Source organism: Equus asinus, chromosome 3 (assembly GCF_041296235.1).
Source record: "Equus asinus isolate D_3611 breed Donkey chromosome 3, EquAss-T2T_v2, whole genome shotgun sequence".
NCBI lineage: Eukaryota > Metazoa > Chordata > Mammalia > Perissodactyla > Equidae > Equus > Equus asinus.
The window spans coordinates 105,171,158-105,187,697 of record NC_091792.1 but is presented as its reverse complement, the minus strand read 5'-3'; the positions used below and the strand labels follow the sequence as shown (position 1 = coordinate 105,187,697).

General features: G+C 36.1%; 1 protein-coding gene across 2 annotated transcripts in view; it reads right to left on the bottom strand.

The window, feature by feature from the left end:
• ADAMTS3 (ADAM metallopeptidase with thrombospondin type 1 motif 3) overlaps window positions 1–16,540 on the bottom strand; it is a 267,146-nt gene that overhangs the window by 120,531 nt on the left and 130,075 nt on the right. For both annotated transcript variants that reach the window (XM_014847231.3, XM_044766117.2), the window contains one exon: window positions 14,732–14,888. In XM_014847231.3, the coding sequence (XP_014702717.1) occupies window positions 14,732–14,888 (157 nt within the window). The remainder of the gene's footprint in view (window positions 1–14,731; window positions 14,889–16,540) is intronic.

Below are 16,540 nucleotides of genomic sequence, written 5' to 3'. Positions count from 1 at the left end.
CCATAGCGCCTAAGTTCACAGAGCTAATCCACAGCAGAGCAACTGTTTGAACCCAAGTCTGCTAGGCTCCGAAACCCACACCAGAAAGACTTGAGGGTAACCAGTGAAAATGACACTTGGAGCCATAAAGGAGCATCTCTTTTGAAACTATGTAAGATAAAATTGAGTATGAAGGAAAATATAACACTAAATGATAAGAAGAGAAAAGAGACTCAAAACAACTGATCAGAGATAGGAAGGGATACTGTGTGACAGAAGCCAAGAGAAAAGAAAACTTAACGAAACAATATGCTATCAAATGTCATGAAGAAGTTCTAGAGAAAAGGCTCCGAGAAAAAAAAAATCTGTTGAAATTTTCAAGTGTCTTTCAGTATCTGGGGGAAGCTATTTATGTAAAGTGCTGAGGATGAGAGCCAAGCTGAGGGGAGCTGGAAAAGAGACTAAGTGATAACAAGGAGGGAGCAAGAGAAGATAACGTTCTTTACAGAAATTTGGCAACGATGGTGATGAAAAAAAAATACAAAAGGGCAAAAAGGACCCAAATTCCAGCCAAATATTTACAAAGACAGAGGAGACCTTTATCATCCATCTGTACACTCTTTGCTTCTCCCACTTGAGACCCATGAGCATCTTTACGAAAGTTCATAGAGATGGAAAAAAATGCCTTTAGAATAAGAGGAAGAAATGTGTGACAGACACCATAACAAGCTCTACATCATAAACTTGGAGCATGCCACCATCTCTCCTGTGCTGTGCATCCCCCTCCTGAGTCCCATTCAACAACCACCCTCCGTACTCAGACAGACTATGCAATGAAGTCCCTTCAGACAATCAACAGCGGACTTCATCACATAGGCTGGATGCAATAAACAGACATCTGGGGAGCTAAGTGCATTTTTGGATTATCTTCCTTCTAATTTTCTCCCATGAATTACAGAGAATCTTTGACACTGTGAATTTTCTTATATGTCACACTGGCTGTCCTACATAGTATTTCATTTTTGACCTTCCTGACAACTTTCAGTTGAAAGCTCCTTTTGTTCAGTTTTAAAAGTACAGTTACACATCACTTAACGACGAGGATACCTTCTGAGAAACGCCTCATTAGGCAATTTAGTCCTTGTGCAAACATCACAAAGTGCACTTACACAAACCTAGATGGTCTAGCCTACTACACACCTAAGCTGTATGGTATAGCCTATTGCTCCTGGGCTACAAACCTGTACAGCATGTTACTGTACTGAATACTGTAGGCAACTATAACACAATGGTAAGCATTTGTGTATCTAAACATAGAAAAATTACAGTAAAAAATACAGTATAAAGGACAAAAAATGGTACACCTCTGTAGCACGCTTACCATGAATGGAGCTTGCAGGACTGGAAGCTGCCCTGGGTGAGTCAGTGAGTGAGTGGTGAGTGCACGTGAAGGCCTAGGACATTACTGCACACTGCTGTAGGCTTTATAAACACCGTACAAAGGTTGCACTAAATTTATTTAAGAAACTTTTCCTTCTTCAATAACAAATTAACCTTAGCTTACTGTAACTCTTTTACTTTATAAATTTTTTAATTTTTTAACTTTTTTACTCTTTTGTAATAACAGTTGAAATCACACGCTGTACAGATGTACAAAATTACTTTCTTTATATCCTTATTCTATAAGGTTTTTTCTATTTTTTAAATTTAAATTTTTTTTTTTACTTTTTAAACTTTTTTGTTAAAAACTAAGACATATTAGCCTAGGCCTACACAAGGTCAGGATCATCAATATCACTGTCTTCCACCTCCACATCTCATCCCACTGGAAGGTCTTCATGGGCAATAACATGTATGGAGTGTCATCTCCTCTGATAACAATGTCTTCTTCTGAAATACTTTCTGGAGGACCTGCCTGAGGCCCTTCTTGAAGAAGTATCATTCTTTTCAGAAATATGCCATGGTGGTTTTCTCAGTTTCTTTCTTTTTTTCATCATAGATTTTCTTGTAAGCATATAATGCACCATGAACATTCCTCCCTATTAATGAAAACCTTTTGGTGTTTGGGTCCACGTTTCCAAACATTTTAAGGTACTCACTGAGTTCTGCAAAAGCTTCTGCTAAACCTTTCACTGTGAATTTTCTTGGGCGTTTTTCTTTATCTTCTCCTGCAGTTTCCTTTTCTTGCCTCTTCTTTAGCTCTGCGTTCGTGTTCCAGTTCCAACAAGTCCTCATTAGTCAACTCCTCAGGAACCACCTGTAGGAGCTCCTCAATGTCATTCTCATCCACATTCAGGTTAAAGTTGTTTGCCATCTCAACCACAGCCTTGTTGATTTTTGCAACCTCTTCATCCTTGGCAAATCCTCTGAAATCATGGGTGAACCTCCTGAGTGTCATCTTCCAGATGCCATTCATACACTCCTTGGTGACATCATCCCAAAACCCAAGCAAGGTTCTGATGCTGTAACCCTTCCAAAATTATATCAGTGTCTTCTTCAGTTGCAGCAATGCCCTGGGCAAAGGTCCTCCTCAGGTAGTAGGTCTTAAAAGCTGCTATAACTCGGGCCAGCCCTGGTGGTTAAGTTTGGTGCGCTCTGCTTCAGCAGCCCAGGTTTGGTTCCTGGGCACAGACCTACACCACTCGTCTATCAGTGGCCATGCTGTGGTGGTGGCTCACACAGAAAAAGAGGAAGATTGGCAGTGGATGTTAGCTTAGGGTGAATCTTCCTTAGAAAAAAACCAAAAAAAGCTGCTATAATTCCTTGATCCATTAGTTGGATCAAAGAGGTGGTGTTTGGAGGGAGAAACACTGCTTTGATATTGGGATGAAGATCACCAATAAAAAGAGGATGTCCAGGGGCACTATCAACAACAAGCAATATCTTGAAAGCTACGTTATTCTTCAATCCATTTTGCTGGCATAGCAATGAAGGAGGGCATCTTGGAAGAGGAACTGGGTCATCTACGACTTCTTATTGCTCCAGTAGTACACTAGCAGTGTGTGTTTGTTGAAATGCTTGAAGGCCCTGGGGTTCTCACTGTGCCAGATCACAAAGAGTTTCAATTTGTAGCCTACAGCGTCGCCCCGAGCAAGACTGTTATCCTGTCCTTACAAGCCTTGAAACCTGGCATTGACTTGGCCTCCTTATGGATGAACGTCCTTTCAGGCATCTGTTTCCAGAATAGGGAGGTTTCATCCATATTGAATATTTGCTGAGGTAAGTAATTTTCCTCCACAAACAGCTTATCTAAAGTTTCCAAAAATTCTTCAGCTGCCTTCATATCAGCACTCACAGACTCACCACTCACCACTTTCACATTATGTAGTGACTATGATTCTTGAACTGTTTAAACCATCCAGAGCTTGTAGTAAATTCAACATCATAGTTGGGTCCAGCCTTTTCTTTCAACATCTCAAACAAACTTTTTGCTTTGGCAGCAATTGCCACAGTGCTGAGAGGAATACACTTCTGTGTCTGGTCTTCAATCCAGGTCATTAGAAGTTTCTCCATGCATTATATAGGCCCTTCTCAAATTTCTGTTACTCTCACTGCCTTCAAGCAAGCAGATCCTTTAGCAGCTTCCATCACTTTGTTCTTTTTCTTTAAGATTGTAGCTATGACGGAATGGGACATGCCTGATTGGCAAGCAATAACCATCACTGATTTTCTACCTTTGTAGTCCTTAATCACTTTTAATTTTGTTTCCAGGTCAATCACTCAACATGGCCTCTTACTGGCAACATTAGCAGTGGATTTTGTACGCTTGGGGCCATGACGAACGAGCAACATGAGAATAAATCAAGCACAAGAGAAAATAATGCAATTAAGGGGTGCAGTAAACACGGATGTATGAGGCTGCTGCTGGCATAGCACGGCACACCATTTTACAGTAAACTTCTTTGTTACAAGTAGAAAGAGTATACTTTAAAATAAACATAAGAAGTATAGTGTAGTAAATACATAAACCAGTAACATAGTCGTTTATTATCAAGTGTTATGTACTGTTCATAATTTTATACCACTGGCAGCGCCATAGGTTTGTTTAGGCCAGCATCACAACAAACACGTGAATAATGCATTGCACTACTGTGTTACAATAACAGCTATGACATCACTAGGTATACGAATTTTTCAGCTCCATTATAATCTCATGGGACCACTGTCATATATGAAGTCTACCATTGACTGAAAGGTCGTTATGTGGCATATGACTGTACCCGAAAAGTCTGCATTTATCATCAAATTAAGAATTTTTAAAATTATTTTTAAATTTTTAAATTATTTTCTTTGGGCAAGGTACTTAACATTTCTGAATATCAGAATCAATCATTAATTCATTCAATCAATATTTATTGAAGACCTGCTCTGTGCTAGGCTCTGTGCTAGACCTTGAATAAGCCACGTCGAGCAAAGAGGAAAAACGAGTAATCCCATCTATTCTATGTCATGTAATTCTTGGAAGACTCAAAGGAAGTAAGGCTTATAAACACCTTTGAAAACTGTCAAGAAGATATATACCATGGTCCAAATCCTTGACCTGTGCTGTGCACTACAAGAGCAATTAGTCACACGAAGCTCTTTAAATTTAAATTAATTAAAATTAAATCAAATTAAAAATTCAGTTCCTTAGTCCACTAATCACATCTCAATTGCTATAAATGGCTAGGGGCTACCCTACTGAAGTGCACTGATGTAGAACATTTTCATCATCACAGAAAATTCCACTGGAGAGCAATTTCCTAGAAGCTGAAAGTAGAAACACAAGAGGGAGGGTGTGCATGTCACCAAAGGAAGAAAAACAAAAGGGATGCTATGATGAAAACACAACAAACCACAAGCTCAAAGAAAAACGGCTGCTGATTCTTACAAGATAAAACCTGCACCTATCAAGAAAGGGAAAATGTAGTCATGATAAAAGAATATTAAGAGGTGACTTCTGCTGAGAGTTTAGTAAGTGCCAGGAACTAGAACTAAGTGCTGTACATCAGTATCAGACTAATCCAAAGAACAATCCTTTGAAGTAAGTACTGTTATTTTCTCTGACTTGTAGATGAGGAAACTGAGGCACTGATAGGTTAAGTAGCACGACTTAGGTCACAAAGCTACTCAATGGTAAGCCTTTGGGCTAAAATTAAACTAAAGAAAAAAAAATTTACCACATCAAAGACAGCTTAGACACTGAATCAGTCTGAATTCATTAGTTGAATTAGTTATTATGTAAAAAACAGACCTGAAGTAATATGATTTAATAATAATATCATCATCATATTATCACCATTATATCTCCACCTAACTTTTCTCTTCCTTCCTTAGGAAAGTCTTCCTTTCTCCCTACTCACTGCATCTTGATTCAAAACCGAGGCATCCTTCAAGATCCACCTGAAGTCCCTTAAAAACTCCAGCCTTGACGGACATCTCTAAAGTCGCATAACATGTTTTCTAATCAGTCATTAGAATGCTAATTGCACAGTGGTTGAGTCTTAACTGTATGTTTCTTTACCAATCTTTATTGAGGTATACTACACTCTTTGATGGGAGAGCACATATGGAGCCCAATAAACAAAAATAATGTATTTTGTACCAATAATGTATGCATTTATCTAAAACTTATTAATCATTTCATATTATGTCTTCAGACTTTCTAAAGGCATAAACTAAGGACACTTATTCCATCTCTGATAAACGTTTTAGTTTTCCTATGAACTAGCTGAAAAGTGTGAGCTCTTTTTCCTTCTCTGTGAGATAGGAAATAGTAAAGATTGTTAAAGAGATACACGGTAGATAGTTTTATAGCAAAAAGAAGTCACTGCTGAGATTTCTGATTTCTTTAGTGTTCTAAAGACCCAGTTTGAAGATCTAATTTTAAAACTGGCTGAAGAGATCAGATTCAGATGTTTGAGTCTGTTTTTACAGGATATCCTTGGCTAACTTTACTCTAAGAAATTTAGCACAGTTGGACTGTCTTCCTTTGGCTATGAAACACCTTTCATAGGAATGGCCACTAAGGTGGGGTCACAGTGTGTGTGGAAAGGGGGCTGAACAGGGAATGTATGTGATCCCATCTTAATGCAATGTTCTTATATTAATCAAAATATGTTTTCTGAAATAATCACTCATATTTTGCCCCTATAACTAGAAATATGAGGGATATTCTCAAGGGACTAAACATGGAGAACTTGCAGTTTCCCATTCCCATTAGTTTTTCTGCTGTATATCGCATTCAAGCTGTTCTTTAAGATTTAGTCACTGGATCTGGGTACCTAAGGTAAGGAACTGTCTTCATGACTGTTCTTATTAATTTTTCCTTTGTTATTGCCAAGAATTGAAGAAGACTAAAACAGATGACCTCCCTATTTGTACTCAGGGAGGATTGGACATGGTACCTCCGTCACTTTCAACAGTGTTATTCTCTCTCTGGACCAAAAGTCAGAAAATCTGCAAAAGTGAGTATATGGGCTCATGATGGTTATATTAATACTATTATCCTCTGATTTTCATAAAAATCACTTATTTATTTTAATCATATCATAAATAAAATATCAGGTTTCTATATTCACAAAGATAATAAACTCTATTTCCTCTTTTAATCACAACACATTCTGTGAAATTTGGGATAAAATTCTATATTTGTAGATATTAGAAAAAGAAAATAATAGTCAAGTAGGATTAAGACTCCAAACGCAAAAGTATAGAATGGGAAAACTGAAAATCCAGGATTTTCCTAGTGACTCAGGACGTCAAAGCCATATTTGTGATGCATTTAGATTACAGTCATATGGTAAAACCTACTCAAATTGTAAAGATAAAATTTATTTTTTCTGACATTAATTCTATTTGTAACTCTGTTTTTTGCTATTTTGCATTTGACATCTTACCACTCTTCAAGCTAAATTACATGTATAAAATGAGGGGGAGAGATTCTAGCAAAAGCCCTTTCAACAACCCTCTGATATATATGGTTTCTGCAACAATAACAATTTGGAACTACAACAGCGTGGACCACAGAAATAAGATAACTTGTGCAACGGGGATGATATTTGGAAAATGTAATGTTTATTCTTCTGCGTCTTTGTGCATAGATGACTCGCTAACCGTCCCCAAGCAATGGTTAGGAGGCTGTGACTGAAGGAGGAGGAAGGAGGAAGGAAGGAGGCCGTTGGACACTAGCATTGTTGCACCAAGAATATAAAGAGACTCAATATTCAATTTCTGGAGTTCAAATAAGATTTTTCAAAAGAAAAGAGATTCGTAAGCTAGGCTGTGTGGAGAGAGAAGGGATTTTCTCAGTCTTCTTAGTTCTCACCTAACCTGGAGGACAGAACATAGTTTCTTTATTTGCTTGTTTGGTTTTTATTTGCGTTTTCCACCTATGAGAGGAAAATTCTGGCCGTCGTAAGTCTTAGTCATGAGACTGAAGTCTTGAGGAAAAAGCATTTAATTAGAGGAAGGAAAATACACACCTGATCTTGCAAGGCTTCGGGAACGAGGGAGACAAACAGAAATGAGGAGACAGTGGTTCTGATTTCTGCCCAGTCCCCTTCAAGGCCAAGTTTCAGAAGAGAAAGGACACGGTATTAAAACATGCAGCTTCTTGAGGACCTCCAAAGGCTGAAACCTTTTTCCCTGCTCTGTTTTGGGGACTCTGAAGGACAACACTGCATGCGCTGCTAGCACATCCATCTGGTTGCAGCCAAGGAAGCCATGGCTCCCCTTGGTTCCCAGGCTGCAAGAACAGAAATATCGGAGTTTCCTGGGGAGCCTGGCAAAAAAAGGCCGCTGAACCAGGGTCACTGTGTTCCCACAACGGAAGCTGTGGGAGGAACACATGAGCTGGGTAAACAGGGTCCTAGCCAGACCTCAGGGTGGTCTGCTGCACCAATGAGAGCAGCCTGCAGGGCATGCCAGCAGGGCCAGCAGAAGCCAGGCAGACAAGTAAGGTACTGGAAAGTGATATAGGAATATACTGTATGTAATTACTTATCTACAGTAAACTTTATATTCTCACATCGGGAAATGGATCCAATCACCTGAGCTAACAACTGTTGCCAACCTTTTTTTTTCCTGCTGTTTTCTCCCCAAATCCCCCCAGCACATAGTTGTATATTTTAGTTGTGGGTCCTTCTAGTTGTGGCATGTGGGATGCCTCAAAGTGGCCTGATGAGCGGTGCCATGTTCGCACCCAGGATCTGAACCAGCGAAACCCTGGGCGACCCAAGCAGAGCAAGCGAACTTAACCACTTGGCCATGGGGCTAGCCCCTCCAATCACTTCTAAAATAAATCTTTCCATCATATACAAGTTCCCAAGTTCAAGAACTTCCATTAAGAATTTTTAATTTTAGATATTTAGACCAGGTAGATCACAGTTGAAAATTAGAGTAAAATTTCTGGTATTGAAAGAACAAAACCATGTATTCAGTTCCCCTTGAAGAATCATGCATTAAAGGAGCATTTATTTTGGCCTGAGGGCAGCCCGCATATTTTAATTCACAGTCCCCATAATCTAATCTCAAACAATTTTCAAATAAAAATATTATTTCTGTGCTACAATTATTTTTCCCATTGTTCCATTTCTCTTCAATACTTATCACTAACTCCCACCTTGTCTGCCTAAAAGATGCTCCACAGGGAGACAGGGATAAAAAAGATCCCATTAAGAAAGAGGATTGAGAATAATACACCTAAATTCTCCACAGGGATGCAAGGAGCTCACAAATAAACAAACAGTTTGCAAAATATCAAATGAGGATGATGAGGAGCAAATAGCATTGATCCTCATAAATAAATTTTATATTTAAGCTTAATGACTGATGATCCAGCAGGAAAGAGAAAATAAACAATGACAGAAATATAAATAAGATCTACTTTACAGTAAATTATCTTCTTTAAAACTATCAATCACATTAGTTAGAAATAGAAATGATGAAACGAAAGATTATTCAACCTCCAAAAGTGTTCAAAATCCTAACACAAATGCTTCCCACTTACTAATGTGAAAGTTTGTGAGTAAGCTGCACGTGGAGAAAAAGTAGGTATAGGCTTTAAAATGTGTTTAAACAGATACACTTGGAATGTGCAGAGTCAAAACGCACTTAATATTTTACTAAAAATTGGTCCTATCCCTCCTAAGCAAAAGCAGTTGACATGAATAAAACCAAACACTAAAAGTATATTTTGATAATAGGATATATTTTATATTCAGAAAAAGGAAATGCATTTTAAATGCAAAGTTTTTTCTTGGTATGAATTGCTCTTTTGTGGGTCAATAATGGACATAGTTACTTCTGAGTAGGTGATTATTTAATTTAAGAATCAATATCTGGCCTAAAGTGTCTGAATTAGCTTTATACCCTAATATAAATTAACTGCTTTTAATTTTACTTCAATCATCCAGATATATCTAAAACCTTCCAATTCTTTCTCCATTAAAGTCACATTAATAACTAAATAGTTCCATATTCAATTTTTCATTAGGAAAAAATATAGAGTTGCATTTGTAACACTTTAATCCTGGTCAATACAAACAAGGTTGATGAACATTGTACCTATTCACGAAGAGAGAGACTATGTCCAGTAAGACATTTTAATACAAGGAAATGAAGTATTATCCTTTATGTTTCACATCTGAAAGCTCTTTAACTATTGCTCTGCTTTCTGATTATTTTATGTAATAATTCAATCTTCAATAGTCTTCTTTTTATTAATAATTATTAGAAATACCCACAGAGTAAAATATACAAAACCAACCTGAAAAGGAATTCCATAAATATGATTAGTATTTCTGTATGAATCCAATGGTATTAGCCTTGAAAAATGGCTGATCCTTAGATTACAGTATAAACTAAAACACACATCTGTGAAAAATTTATCCTTTAAGGTCTTCCTAAAAGAGTGGTTGTTATTTGACAGATCTTAATGATTTAGTAATATCATGTTCCATCCTTCATTTAATAAGAAAATATCTGCTAAAATTAATCTCTTGTTTGATTTTTTTTTTTTTTGGTGGGTTACAAAGACCACCAAAGTTTCTCTTTGTTTGGGGCATAGGTCATGAGAATTTCCAAATACAAAGGGTTATAGCACCTACTGATGTGTCCACAGATTCAAGGAAGGACTCTGTGCCTAGGATGTTCCTAGAGTCATTAAAATAAGGAATAGTCTTCCCATTATTCTAGATCTCGTTTCATAGTTTCATTCCCTGGCAACCAGGAGCAACTCCCAAATCATTTCTGACTTGTACATGTTTCCCACCTGGGACAAAGACACTGCTTCACAGCACCATGACAACCACACCAGCGACACAAGCACTTGGGTTCATGCAGGAAAATGAAAATCCTGAAAGGAAGCTAGGAGATAAAGGCTTACTATTCCTTGTTTCCCACTGGTAGGAAGTAATTACAAAAATTACTTTAACACAAAGCTTCTGGTGAATGAATAGTTTGTAATTTGAGGGGAGAAGCCTAAGGGCCCAGGGATTAAATAAAAAATATGAAAAGCTGAATGATGTCATACAAGTATAGCCACCCCCAAAAATAGACAGCTTATTGATGACAATGTAGACATTCTTGAGAGATGGCAAGGAGTATATTTTGTTTTTAATCTGAGTTTATTAACCACGTTGTTACCAAGCAAAATTTCAAAAACAATAAAATATCAAATAATTCTGTTCAAACTAAAGATGCCAAAAATGGATGTAATTTCCATACTCCCAAAGCAGAAATCAGAAAAAGAAGTAGATTCAACTCTTCCCCCATGATGAAGTAGACAAGTTTCTTTAGCATAAGCATGCCAAGTTTATGTTTGTTGTTTAATGAAAAAGATGGTATTCCTTTGCCAGAAATTGGCAGTGCTATGTGTTATGAACACCTGCCAATTCTGCGCTGGAAGAGATTATTTGTACTGCCAAATGTAAAACTGCTTTAGGTCTTATTCTTTAAAGAGTAATTCTAAAGCAGAGTACTGCATCTGTGATTTTGCAAGTTCAATATATTTTTAAACAGTTCTTCATATTTTTCCACATTTCAAAGACAATACAACACATTTCAAAGAGTCAAGGAAAGAGAATCTGTGCAATATACAAGGATGATTGAGGCTTTTTGTTATTGTTGAATTGTACCATATAATATATTATCTCAACAGGTTCAGAGCTGTGACTTTTATTGAAAACCCAGATAAATATTCTTAGAGAATATTTAAGGATAAGGAATTGAAGTAGATGCTTGTGTTCAGTCAAGTGGAACAGCTTAAGGTTCTTAAGTGTTCTTAGAAGCATAATTTTTGTTTTGTTTTTGTTTTTTGAGGATATAATGTCCTCCTCTCCTATAGTGACAGGTAGCAAACATCTTTCATGCGCTCGCAGTTCTGTGCAACGTACACCTTCTGATTCTCACTGATACCGAGTTGGGAAAGAGAGTAGAAGGCAGCAGAGACATTCCAAGCATCCATGAGCCAATACCTGCCACCTGACTTGCAAGCTAACCTCCACCCACCCCCACCACAACACATATAGAAGGGCATTCATTCATTGACTCTGCAACATGATTATGAAAATATACATGCACTTTTTAAAATTCACTCTCTGTTTCAATGGATCTTTGGACTTGATATATCCAAAATTATACCCATTTGTCATCCTCCATCAAGCTGATTTCTATTTCTCATTTTAAATACCTAAAATCTGGAAAGAGAATTCTCTAGTCTGCCAGATTAGAATTCTGAGTCATCCTTGATCACTCGCTCTCTCTCCAGACCTAATATCTACTCCATCAAATAGCCCCATCAGTTTTACTTCAATCTCAATCCAATTTGGTTCCTTCGCTCCATCTCACTAACTACTCACCTAGTTCAGGTTATAATTGGCTTTAATTTAGAACACTTGCAACAAACTACTGACCTCACATGAATGGGAGTTCTGAGTTGCTAAGCTGACAAAGAAGAAATATGACCAGGCAATTACTGTGACAACTAGCAAAATATAGCTGAATGTTTCTTCACAGGGGCCCTACTGAAGAAACTCTGTAGGATCAGAAGTTCCTTGTTTATGATCTAAACTTTTCCTCATGATTTTCTGTCAGAGAAATTTATGAAGACCATGGCCCGCAAATGCATTTCTTTCAAAGTAAGTCTTATCTTATGTATTTTATTCCTCTTCCTATAACTCATTGAAGAATGACTTCCCTTGTCTCCTAAAACGATATCCTGAATTGATCTAGAAAAAACACTATTTTATATAATACTACAGTTTTCATTTATAAATCAGTATACATTTCTAATCCTAGAATCAGTTCAGTTTTACATTTTAGAATGATGGAATAAGGTATAAAAATATATTCTTAATTTCACTTGGAAAGTATTTAGTCCCTGAAAAAGCTTGGCTCTCACTCCTATGATCAAGAAGTTAATAGAAGAATTTAAAAGTTATAATATGGTACTTAAAGTTCTGAATCTGAATCTCTTTTTACCCTAGGAAGAGATTTACACTTCTAAAATATATGGTTACTATTTAAGAGTCTCAAAAGGAAGTAAATTGATATCACTAGAAACTCAGTTCAATCAGAACTTCATAAATAAGAAAATAAAAATTGTTAAGCTCATACTAAGGTTTATCATGGAACATTCTAAGAAAGCTGAATGATTCTATATTGGGTCAAGTTTCAAGGGAATTGAGAGTTAACAAAGGAATCCCTTTTGCTTTGCCCTTGACTATTTAAAACGTTTCCAAAATATATTACTCTAGCTTGTGGCCTATTTCTACTATAACGTAATCTTCTACTCACAATTTAAAACTCAAAATAAACATTCATCAGCATCTGCATTCTTAAAAATGACTCATTATAAAACCTGAGTATGTTGATGTTGATGCTACTGAAATTTCTATTTTAAATAATTTCCTAAAATAATGTCCCAAATTACCTTAATCATATCCAATTATTTTAAACTTATATATCTTAACTACTAAATTATTTTCCCTAAACTAGCACCTAAAAATATGATACATATTAAACATAATATTTCTTGCAAAGTTCTTATTTCAAGAAAAAAAAATAACCTTCTCTTTTTTCCTATAAATATCAGACTACTGAAAAGTACCAGGGCTGATATTTATAGAAACAGATAGCTTCAGGACTGAAATGGACCAATAGAGTGCTACTTGGTGAAACAGCTGGAGCAAAGAGGAGGACAGCCATAGCAACTCATCTGGTCTGCAGTCCTCCAGTACACAATTCCATAACGTGTGGGCTCTGCCTTTAAAAGATATTGAACCACTGTCCCAAAAGAGATATTAGATATCATTAATACGGAACAACTAAGACTACAGAAAAAGTACCCTTTATATCCTTTGACATAACCCGTCTTCTGATTTAGAATGCCTTTTAAAACATGAAAATACAAATGATAATTAATAGTGATATATTTACAACATGAAAGTAAGCAATCTCTAACCACTCAACCTTAACAAAACTCCTAAGGTAAATCTTTTGCTCAAAAGAATTAATATTAATAATTAATTACAACGACTAGCATTGATTAAGCATCTATTATGGTTGAAAGCTACATTCAGCAACTTGTGCAAATTATTTCTAACCCTTATTACAATTTTGCAGTGTATTTTTAATTCTCACAGATAAAGAAACTGAGGCTCAGAAAGGTTAACTACAATCGAAGGCAGCAGAACAACTGGATGCTGTAGAGTTATTGCTCACACCTGTCTATCCAACTGCAAAGTGCATTCTCTTTGTTACACCACAGGGACCCTCTAGGACAGATGTGCATTTCCTAGGATGGCATCTATTATTAACACAGTCCTGTTGTTTCAAATCAGAAATTTCCCCAAAAATTTTCAGGCCGTGTTAATTTTAAATTTCTTTTAAATTGTATCATTCCAGGTAATAACTTTCAAAAGGCAAGACATGATTAATCTAGAAGACAGATGATTGCTAAATTAAGATTATTTATATTCCTGACATTTCCCTAGGGGAAATTTCCATTACTTTTAATTCAGAAAGCTAACCTGACAAAAGTAAACATAGACTTTTTGAGATTTCCTTAAAAAAAACATAGATTCCCAAATTTCCTTTCTTCTCCATAAAGGGAACTTCTATACCCAACTTATAAGAACATTTCTTTAATTCCAAGTTACTTTCAGATTTCATTAAAACAAACAAAAAAATAGAAAACCTTCAGGTGTCATAATTTACTTGACTTTAGTGGTCCAGCCTACTTTGGAATAAAATTAGACAGAATCATTCGACCCATGGTTTCTTCCACACTGCAAAGTTTTGCAAGATAGACCTTAAAGTCAAATAGCATTCTTATTTTCAAATGTATCTATCATACTGGTCTTAAAATAAAATACAATTCCTTGCCATGCCAGTATACCTCATTTAAAAAGTTTTAAAATAATATTAATAACGCAGACTTTAGATACTTCTGGAAGGCAAAAATATTTTCAAATTTTAACATAAGCTAGAGAAAAGATAATTTTAATGTGAAACTTTAAAAAAACCCGTAAATAACAAACATATTGGGGACCCAATAATGCACTGGAATAAAATGATACCTATAACATATATTCCTCTATGTGTTTAAAAAAAGACAACCATATTTCATGATTTACAAATCTAAACTTCTTTTGTTCCCTCTGTATTATACAAGAGCACATGACAATCACATTCTCTTAACTGACAGGAGAGTGGTTTTCACACATCCTAAAATTAGAGTTAATCATCAAGCCTTGTCAAAGATGCCTACCTCTGTAGTGGAAGTCTTTGGACATGTCTATGGGAGCCCGTTCTATTGCTGATCTCTTGTAGACAACATGAATCCTTCCTTTTTCTTCCTCCATCTGCTTACCTCTTTCCAAAGGTTCAATGAAATACTCATCATTATCACTTTTTATCATTCCAGCCTAGAGAAAGCATAAAATGTGTTAATTTTAAAAAGAAATACCTATTATTTTTAGCTCACAGTTACCTTTTTAAATAGCAAGAATATAATTTGTGAAAATAATGCTTTTTCTTTCCACTTTTAGCTGTAACTTTAAAATGGTTAAGTTATTTTTTTGAGTTTTTAAAAATCTTGTTGAGGTCACGTTAGTTTATGACTGTGTAAATTTCAGGTGTTCATCATTATATTTCAACTTCTGTAGAGACTGCATCACGCTCACCACCAAAAGTTTAGTTTTCATCTATTACTGTACATATGAGCCCTTTTACCCCTTTTTCCCTCCCTCAACCCTCTTCCTCCCTGGAAACCACCAATGTGTTCTCCATATCTAAGCTACTATTAAATATCATTAATTCATATAAGGTGGAAATTCATATATGGTAGGAATAAAAAATTCATAGAATGTAGAATAAGAACTTTACATAGGGTAAGAATAAGAAAATCATACAACGTATGCATTTCATCAGACTGCAAAAGATGTGCATTTATATATTCTACTGGGTATTTCATCTCTAAAAGAAATCTTATGGGGCACATCAACTTGAGAAACATCTCAAGTTTCCCATAATAACCCACTGCGGAGCTGCTAACCGTGCACGTTTAGTATTCTTTTTAACTCACTTACGTCTTCCTTCTCCACCACTGTGGTATGAGAACAATGAGTTCTGCAGTGCACTCAGTACATAAACTTATTTCTGTCTTTAAACAGCCTTATTAAGCTTCAGTGGAAATCCTGCACTTCTAACATTTATTAATTTGAAGAACTAACTCATATTTTTCTTAACTTAATCTAACTTCACGATTTTATCTTTTTTTCCTCCTCAAGCTTCATCCTTTCACACCGAAAAGGCTATCTTTACATTAAATTCCTTCCACCTCTCTATTTTAGAATCTCTTTCTAACTTTGTATCATCTTTTGTTTGTTTAGAAAATGCTAGGACTATATTCAGTACTATAGTTGAAGAGAAATGATAGTGTTGTCTGAAATTTGTCCCTCGTTAAGTATCAAGTTGACATTACAGTCAAATAGTTACAGCTCATATTTCCACTTTAAAGTCATACATTCATACTTAGTATTAATTTAAATTTCAGTACATTTATTTGAAAACAATGTTGAAGAAATAATGTTAGTGTGGGAAGTGTAATTTATTTTCAAAATATATATCAGATCTAGAGGTAAGTCATGTTTTTCTTCCGAGGCCTTCAACTTATTCTACCTTTCCAAATATGAGGCCCCTGTCTCTCATGGAACATACGCTGGGATGGGCAGATTCTTATGCCTTCTAACACCTGATCTAACGGCTGTACCACTCTCTGTCAAGCAATATAGAAATGAAAGGTAGGTACAGCTTACTAAATAGCATTTGTTTTCAGCAAACATGCTTTTGACCACATTCAAATCTTTCCCCTTCTTTCCATCCTGACTTCTCCCACCAGGTATGCTCTCTCCCCTCGGTCCCCTGTGTAAGCCTCACAGAGAAGCCTTAGAAGTTACAGTGTCTCCACATACCATTTCTGCACCCACCTTGATGCTGTGCACATACAAACAGCCCTTGAACCTATGAACCATGTCTTACAAGAAAACACCACCACAGCTTTTTTATCATCTTAGTC